Source organism: Orcinus orca, chromosome 1, assembly GCF_937001465.1.
Source record: "Orcinus orca chromosome 1, mOrcOrc1.1, whole genome shotgun sequence".
NCBI classification, from domain to species: domain Eukaryota; kingdom Metazoa; phylum Chordata; class Mammalia; order Artiodactyla; family Delphinidae; genus Orcinus; species Orcinus orca.
Genome location: NC_064559.1, coordinates 166708864 through 166717994, shown reverse-complemented (window position 1 = coordinate 166717994; position 9131 = coordinate 166708864). Strand labels below are relative to the sequence as shown.

The window sequence follows — 9131 nt, the reverse complement described above, 5'->3', positions numbered from 1 at the left end:
CAGGTGCCGGGCAGTCCCTCCCTCGCTGTGGGGCTGGGTCCACATGCCACCATTAACACTGGTCAGGCTGTGCCCAGCTTTATGCCAGCCGCTCCCAAGATGCCAACACTGTGGGTAGAATTACTTTTATTGAGCAGTCAGTCAGTCTTCAGGCCTCCGTGCAGGAGGTGGTCATTCTCCTGTGGGTAGGCAGGGAGGCCCTTGAGGGCTGGAAGGGGCCAAATATTGGTCAGGGGAAGTGAAAGGTGGAGATGGCCCCTCATCTCCTGCCCGCTTTAGGGACGCCCTGTTGGGCTCCCGAATTAGTGGAGGATCAGTTTTCCATGCCTCTGGGGGTGCAGGGTGGCACTGACAAGGGGTGACGCTTCCCCACATGTGGCCAACGTTTCAAAGTGTCCAAAGGGCTTCTCCACCCACCTTCTCACAAGAGTTTCAGAGTAGTCCTGGGGCAAAGGCAGGGCCTATATTCATACCCATTGGATAGATGAGGATGTTGAGGCCCGAAGCACGAGCCCAGGGTCAGCTGCCAAGATGCCTTGGTTCAAGTCCTTGCTCTTTAGAGAGATCTCCATCAGTTCGGTGATCTCCACGGGCCCTCCCAGTCCTGCTGTTAAGACTCACCTCCCGAAGACAGCTTGTTGACAAAATTCCTAGCTCTTGTACCCACCAGCGGCATGACGGATGCAGCCAGATGTGTCCCAGGTGATCACGAGGCCGTGCCTTTGTTTCTCCCAGCTGCCCTCACCTGGCCTGGTCCCGGCTTTGCAGTCCACCTGGCATCAGCCTGCAGGGGGACATCACCCCAGGGATGACTCTTCAGTTCCCAGTGGAGGGCCACGTGCTCCATCCACCCTCTCACCCAGTCCTCGCACCTACCCTGCACAGTACACAGTCATCCCCACTTCCGAAGGAAACTGGGAACCAGGGGTGGGGGTTGGGTGCCCGCCATTCACACAGTCAAGAAGTGAGGTGGTACCAGGGTATAAACCCAGATATGTCCCTAAAGCCAAGGCTCTTTTTGCTGCACCAGGTTGGGCCCCCCCCATCTTTATAACAACAGAGGCTCATTAGGGAACACAGACCTGGGGTAGCCCTGTGAGCAAGGACAGAAAACTGGGCAAAAGGCACTGGCCGATTCACGGGGACCTGAGTGGAGAGGGCTTTGGAGGGATGCAGGGACGGAGGGGGAAGGGGAGAAGGGGGAGGTACAACTCTCCCTCCTCGAGCTCCCCTACCCCCATCCCCACCCAAGCAAACAAGCACGCATTTATCTTTTTGGTCTGTTTGTCTACAACTCTCTGTTGCCTTTTTACAGCAAGCAGCTTTTCTAGATCTCTGTTTTGCTTTTGTAACTTGAAGATATTTATTCTGGGTTTTGTAGCATTTTTATTATACAGTGACTTTTTAAAATAAAAACAACTTGTCATGACTCTTGCCTGAATTTGACCGTCTAGAATGAGGCCTTGCTTACACCAGATGCCTGATAACGGTCTGTGGGGTGGTTGAGTAAATCAAGCCTTTGAGGAGCGTCTGTATTTTGAGTACAAGTACTTGAGTACTCGTGCCCGTCCTGGGATAAAATCAGCGTCTTCCTCTCGCTTCCGAGTCCCTCCAGCAACCAGGGCTCCCGCTCCTTGGCAACTTCTGCCCCACGATGTTCTAGACGCGTGGGGCGCCCGTGTCCTTTCCATTCTCCTCTCCCAGCACCTGGCACAGGGCCTGGTGCAGAGTCAATGTTTATGGTATACGTTAATTATACGAGTGTCTGAGGCTTCTGTAGTATCATGTCCATGGTCATTTTTCATGATTTGAAATTAAGAACAGCCTCAGGACTTTGCACCTGGCCAAGTATAACCATCCCATGCAATGCGGTCCCCCCGGCCCCCAGCCCCACTCTGAGACTGGCAAGCGTAGCTGTCTTAAGCAAGGCCTAGCTCTCAACAGCCCATGTTATAAGTGATCAGGGAATCGGCCTGCAAAAGCAAAAACCCTCTCAAACTCTATTTGCTGACAATTTAGTGTCATGGAACGTGTTCAAGAGCGGCCAGCTGCTAAGGGCCTGACTGCCAGCAGGCATTTGTGTAAGTGGGCCCACTGGCACCCCTCGCCCACCACCCAAGAGTTGGGGGTCAGTTCTTTAGCTGTCCACGCCCGGATGGCTCCAAGATCTGAGAAAAGGGAACGACTGTTCTTGCAGAGGTTGGCAGCTGGTCACCGGGAGTTGGGGAGGAATGGGTATGGACCGCAGGAGAAAGGTCTGGAGCAGCAAACACCCCAGGAGAGGGGAACCATGTGGGCAAACGCAGGACATTAGGGGTGAGGCTGAGAACTGCGGGGTCCAGCAAGAAATCCAGCTTGACCAGGGACGTGATTTATGCTGGGGACCACTGGGAGACCTGAAAGCTATGGGGGAGATGTCTACAGGCCACTGGTCTGAGTTTAGCACATCCTTATCCAGCTTTGCAAATGAATCCTGAAATGGTCAGGGTATCCAGAGGAGGAAACAGTAAAAGGCTTAGAAAAAGAGCCACCGCCCCTCATTATTAGAGTGGACCTTATTCACACTGTCAGTGCAAAGTACAAAAAGGAGGGCTTCCCTGGTGGCGCAGTGGTTGAGAGTCCGCCTGCCGATGCACGGGACGTGGGTTCGTGCCCCGGTCCAGGAAGATCCCACATGCCGCGGAGCGGCTGGGCCCGTGAGCCATGGCCGCTGAGCCTGTGCGAGGCGCGCATACCACAAAAAAAAAAAAAAAGAATCAGCACCATTTCCCACCAGGTCACTGGCCCCTGGCACCCCTTCCCCCGACCATAGCCATTTTCTGATATTCACAGAAAAATGTCAGTGAACCCCCAACTTTGTTTTTGAAAAATTTATTTTATACCCTCAGAAGCTAAGAACTGCCACTCAGTGAACCAAATTTAGAATTCAGTTTCTTCCCTAGTTTATCTACTTCCTTTTGAAATTTTATAAACAAGATTTTGTACACAAGAGGTAGCAGAGGAAAATTCCAGTCTGCTCGTTCCAAGCTCAAAAGGTAACGGCACACGCCTCGATGTTAGCAGGGAGGGTGGAGCAAGACAGGGTGAGTCTGGTGACACGTGCTCTAGGCCCGCGTTTGTTCTGTCAGGGCCGTGTGTGGGCTCCAGGGGAAGTCACGGGCCAGGTGCCCTTCGGAAGGCTCATTTGCGTTCTCTCCCAGGACGCCTCTAAGGGGCTGATTCGGCCATCCTAAGAAGGGCCTCACGAAGGGAGCTTCTTGAGAAAACACAGCATTGAGTTTAGTTGTGCAATTCCTACTCGATTTGCAGACCATTTTGAAAGATTTATAAAAACATCTTCATCCAAAAAATTGGCAGTAAAAATGACCCTTCTTCCAAAGTAAGCCTGTCGTAATTGTCGCTTTGTTGTATGACATTAAAAGAAAGTCACCAGCAGGTTCGTAGACTGCAGCCATTGGAAATCAAGGTTACTGGCAACGTGAAAGTGATGTTCCTCGCAGCAACAACGTGAGCAAATCAACCAGGGCACCTAACATCAGCGGCAGGTGATGCTGGTCCTGAAGAACATGACCGTGAGGGAGCAGGTGCTGGGGGCTGTGGAAGGCATTGTTTCCATAGGAAAGAGGGGACAGAAGTGGCAATTTCACTCCTGAATCTGGGCTCCTGAGAGTGCAGCTGCCAGCGTGATATCATCACGCTTTACCACGGCTGGCATTTCAGCGTCACGCCCTGTGGGGTCGCTTTGTGAGGATGGGGATGGAGGGGACGTCTGGGGAGATAGTAGGACATGGCATATTCATGTGCTCAAAATCCATTTTGAAACATCACACTTGAATTTGCAAGAACAGCAGAACCACATAAAATCTGCCGGCTGCCTCTGACCCTTCCTCTGGGGCGCAGCTCTGCTCTTAGGTGTCGGCCCTCCACCTCCTCAGTGTCTTTTGACAGAAGCCACCACCAGCCTGTCACGCAATCACAAACTGCAGCCTGGCTGCACCGTAACTTCAACCTTCGACCGTGAGATGACAGGGTCTGCAGTTAGCAGTGGGAGCAGCTGTCTGTCCTGTCACAGGTCCACTGAGCCTCTCTGACTCTGCAGATCTATGACTGGGGCCACTCGGCTCTTCCTGAGGCTCCCCTAGTCCTGTGAGTGCTGAGCACAGGACCAGGCAGGGCACACAACTAAAGGCAAACAGGGTTGAAAATGTGTGTAGTGACTCAAAACCCAAAACATACAAAATATATGCAATATGTTGGCATCCCCCCTCCCCTCCAGAAAAAGGGGGAGCTGGCGTCTAACCTGAAATGAGTGCATGGTACAAGACTTGGGAAACACAGCTAAATGGATGGCTGCTCAGTTGCTTACTAGTTATTTCTTGTCCCCATCTTTTTAGTGTCAATTAGTTATTCTGAGGAGAAACTAAGTCTCAAATTCCTTCTCTGCATTAAAAGGTCTAGAAACTCACAAAGCAGTCTTTCAACTCAAATATTTAAACTTCATATACAACCAGTACCAAGGGTTTCAGTAATTATTTTTCAGCAAAAGCAAATGATTGCAGGTCACATGACTTAAGACTACAGTTTATTCAATATGTCTCCAAGCATTAAAAAGATGATTTTATGAAGTCAAACTCAATAAAATTATATCTTAAAGTGCTTTTTATTTTGCTCTTTTTAAAATTTGTTTTGGGAACAACTCGCAACTTCTTCAGTAACTGGTGTCAAAGAATGCACCCTGTACTTCTGGAGAACACAGCATTTTTTTTTTTTATTTCAATCTCAATTATATCAGAAAAATACCTTAAAGAGCTTAATTTCCCAATTTTTGATCCTGGTAACATTTCATCAAGATCCAAGTTTATGCGCAGAGCTCTCATCCAGACCAGCCTGAAATTCTATACAAATAGGGAGACATATTAAATACAAAGGTCTGTGTAAACTGAATTCTTTAACTACTAATGTACAGTGAAAAGGAACTTTTATCACATATCTTTACATCATTTTAAATTGGATACGCCTATTCAATGTTACTGCAAGATTAAAAATTTGCCCGCACTCATCTAAAGGCAGCTTGCTTTTTTTTTTTAAATATAAAAACCAAAGGAATTTCTTTTGTAGCATCATAGAGAAAGCAACAGCTTTATCCTCACTCACTCTTGTTATGTTCATGTAACAAAACAGTCTACCACTGGCTTTATTTCCCAGAATCTCCACAAAAGTGTCAATCCACATACGGACTGTGCCCCCGGGGGTCAGCGGATCCACAGGCTGGAGTTCTTCGCTGCCAAACAGCTCCCAGGCCTTCCCCGGGGGCTGAAGAGTGCTTTCCTTAAAACACGTGCTCCTCCCTTCACGGCGCAGGCTCTCCCGGTCCAGCCTCCAGGCTCTTCCAAAGGGTTCAAGGATGAGATTCTGATTTCAAAAAGGTCCTGAGCATCTAGTAACCGTGACGTGACTTCTCATCATGTGCTGGGCACATCCCCTAGGGATCGACATCGTCCAGGTCACTTCTTAACTCGCTGATCATCATGGGCGATTCAGAACCCTTTGGGAAAGGAAAAGAAGTTAAATACATAGAGTTAAGTTAGAGAAAAAAGTTCTTCTATGCCAACGGACTTGTGTTCTGCAGTTTAAACATGTCCTCATTTAACTACTTAATGTTTATCAAAGGGCAACAAAACATAACAAGTGTTGACACCTTATATTTGATAATTCCTGATTATGCAAAACTTTCATTTCTGTGTTCTCATTTAGTCACAGAAACAACCTAGTGACCTGCCTGCAGTCACAATGTGGCCTTGGGTTAAATCAAATCACTATGCTGAGTCTCAGTTTCCTTCTGTGAAATCAGGGTAACAGCGACCTCACAAGGTTGTTACGAGGATCCGAAAGATTTAGAAACAAACAAAACAGCACACAGAACATCAGCAAGATTCATTTAATGAGGCCTCTGTGCCATGCACTGTGATGGAGCTACAGGAATAGCTTTACAGAAAGTTACAGACCAGAGGGAGGACACGATACACGTCATTACATTTCAACCTGCTGCATTATTTTGCACATAGTAGGTGTTCAATAAATATTGCATTCCTTTTTCTACTATAGCGATTCGTATTAAAAATACTTAAAAACTAAGCTTAAAATTACGCTTTGACTCCCCTAACAGATTTCAATGGCATGAGGCCCTTCTTTTCAAGGGTCTGTGTTTCCAGGAAGCCTGGTGAGAGCAGGAGGAGGAAGGGGTGATTCTTCATAACCCAGCAGAACAAGGTACCATCTGGAAGGACCACATCTGCAGCCTGGCTTTATCAGGACGCTCTCCAAGCTCAGCAGAACAGCCAGCAGAGACTGAGGCCAAAGCCTGGCTTAATTTCACGGTGCAGCACTGTTCTGCTTTCTAAGCACACAGTGCCTGAGTCCTGAGCAGAGATCACTAGAGGGTGGAGCTGGTGTCTCCTTTCTCTCTTGATTATGGAGATTCTCTATGGAGAACCTCAGAGCAGGCGCTGCCCTTTCACACAGGACATGCCCTACTGTACCTGCTGTAAGTGCCTCTCTCCGTTCTCATTCGCAGGACTGCTCTCCGACCCGTTACTGCTTCCCGACTGCTCCTTCTCATTCAGGAGAGCTGTGGCATATGCTAATGTGTCCTGCCGGAGATTGAAACACAAGAAAAAGTTAGGGGGTGTGCAGTGGCAGCAGCATCACTGAGGAAGACTACCCTTCACTTGACCTTTGGAGGTGGTGCTTTCACATCAACCTCTGTGGCAGTGGGGGCCAGACTGACCGACCCTCATTGCTTTTCTTCCAGGCAAATAACTCTCAAACTGTACACCAATTTGCTGTCTTTTCATAGAAAATCAATTGTTTCTTCCAGCCTTACTCATTTTTAACCTACGCCTCTTTTCTGAGGCTGCAGTTTCTGAGAAACATACTAAAGATCCTACCTAAGGGATTTCAAGCCACACAAAACCAAAACACAACTCTCACCTGAGCTGAAATTGTTCGCTGAAAAGTTTTTCCAGTTGATGTTTCATTAGAGACATTACTCTGCGGTGTCCAGTAATGTTCTGACATCTGAGACAGAAAGTCAAAAATGCCATCAGAGGACTTACCGGGTGGTCCACTGGTTAAGAATCCGCCTTCCACTGCAGGGGACGCAGGTCTGATCCCTGGTTGGGGAACTAAGATTCCACATGCCGCAGGGCAACTAACCCGTGTGCCGCAACTAGAGAGGCTGCGTGCCGCAAACTACAAAGCCCACGTGCCACAACTAGAGAGAAGCCTGCATGCCGCAACCAAGACCCCACGTGCCGCAACTAAGACCCGACACAGCCAAAAACATAAATAAATAAAATAAATATAAAAAAAAAAGTCATCAGAGATGACAAATAAGCCCACGTGAGCCCACGATTTCTACCATTAGATATTACAGTACAAAAAGCATCTAGGGACTTCCCCGGTGGTCCAGCAGTTAAGACTTCATGCTCCCAATGCAGGGGGCCCAAGTTTGATCCCTGGTCAGGGAACTAGATCCCGCATGCCGCATCTAAGAGCCCGCATGCCGCAACTAAAGATCCCGCATGCGGCAACGAAGATCCCACGTGCTGCAACTAAGACCTGGTGCAGCCGAATAAATAAATAAAATAAAAATTAAAAGCATCTAAAATAGCATATAAATTGATCCAGACTTTCTGTCACATCAGGAGATTCTTTCTTAGAAGATTCCACTTCCATTCTCAAGAGCTCACTAAAATATCAATATTATCTCTTACATAAACATCCTTACCTTTTTACCCATAAAATTAAAACACATGTATTAAGATACAAATTAAATGCATAAAGATAGGTATCAACTGTACTAAAAAAAAGTCTGAACTCTGAAAATATTTTGAGGACAGTCTCCAAATTAGAGATTTTTCCTGATAAGATATGCTGCTATTGATTCCTATGTTATAGCCAGAAAAGTTAAAAACTCAATTACCTTCTTCTGCAGCCACTGTACAGCCCAACTCCAGTGATGGGAGTTCTCCTTGAAGTATTCTTTAGCAGCAGGACACCTGGTGATTGGAGGAAATTTTTATTAGCCAAATGCTTTCTCTGCAAATACACTTCTTTAACATATAGTACTTTAAGATTTGGAAACACAAGTGCTACTTTCATTAAAGTTCAGTTGTCTTTACATTAAATGTGTACGTTTTTTTGGTTTGGATACATTCACATGTTTAAACTTCAAAAGGCAGTAAAAGATAAATATGTGGTGAAAAGTTTCTTATCTACCTCTAACTCACCCACCTCATTCTATTAAAATTCCAAGTTGGAAAATGAAAAATAAAATACCCACAACAAATTGTACACTTAATAAATAACCTATTTATTTATTTAAATTAAAGCACAGTTGATTTACAATGTTGTGTTAGTTTCCGGTGTACAGCAAAGTGATTTAGTTATAAATATACCTTTTCAGATTCTTTTCCATTGTAGGTTATTACAAGATGTTGTATATAGTTCCCTGTGCTATACAGTAGGACCTTGTTGTTTACCTATTTTGTATATAGTAGTGTGTATCTGCTAATCCCAAACTCCTAATTTATCCCTCCCCCACCTCCTTTCTCCTTTGGTAACCATAAGTTTGTTTTCTATGTCTGAGTCTGTTTTTTCTGTAAATAAGTTCATTTGTATCATATTTTAGATTCCATATATAAGTGATATGATATTTGTCTTTCTCTGTCTGACTTACTTACTTAGTATGATAATCTCTAAGTCCATCCATGTTGCTGCAAATGGCATTATTTCAATCCTTTTTATGGTTGAGTAGTATTCCATGGTATATATATACACCACATCTTTATCCATTCCTCTGTCGATGGACATGTAGGTTGCTTCTATGTCTTGGCTATTGTAAACAGTGTTGCAATGAACATTGGGGTGCATGTATCTTTTCAAATTAGAGAGAGGTTTTCTCCAGATGTATGCCCAGGAGTGAGATTGCTGGATCATATGGTAACTCTGTTTTTAGTTTTTTTTTTTTTCTCTGCAGTACGCGGGCCTCTCACTGCTGTGGCCTTTCCCATTGCAGAGCACAGGCTCCGGACGCGCAGGCTCAGTGGCCATGGCCCACGGGCCCAGCC

At 46.2% G+C, this 9131-nt stretch overlaps 1 protein-coding gene across 6 annotated transcripts in view; it reads right to left on the bottom strand.

Moving 5' to 3' along the window:
* Nucleotides 1-2855: 2855 nt before the first annotated feature.
* Nucleotides 2856-9131, bottom strand: part of USP24 (ubiquitin specific peptidase 24) — a 151040-nt gene continuing 144764 nt past the window's right edge. For 5 of the 6 annotated variants that reach the window (XM_033435418.2, XM_033435421.2, XM_033435420.2 and 2 more), the window contains 4 exons: nt 7985-8060; nt 6991-7077; nt 6540-6650; nt 2856-5545 (listed from right to left, as the gene is read on the bottom strand). In XM_033435418.2, coding sequence (XP_033291309.1) covers nt 5483-5545; nt 6540-6650; nt 6991-7077; nt 7985-8060 — 337 coding nt within the window. In that variant the 3' untranslated portion in view covers nt 2856-5482. Of the gene's footprint in view, nt 5546-6539; nt 6651-6990; nt 7078-7984; nt 8061-9131 lie in introns of those variants that run through there. The other variant, XR_007477855.1, reaches the window with a different exon arrangement.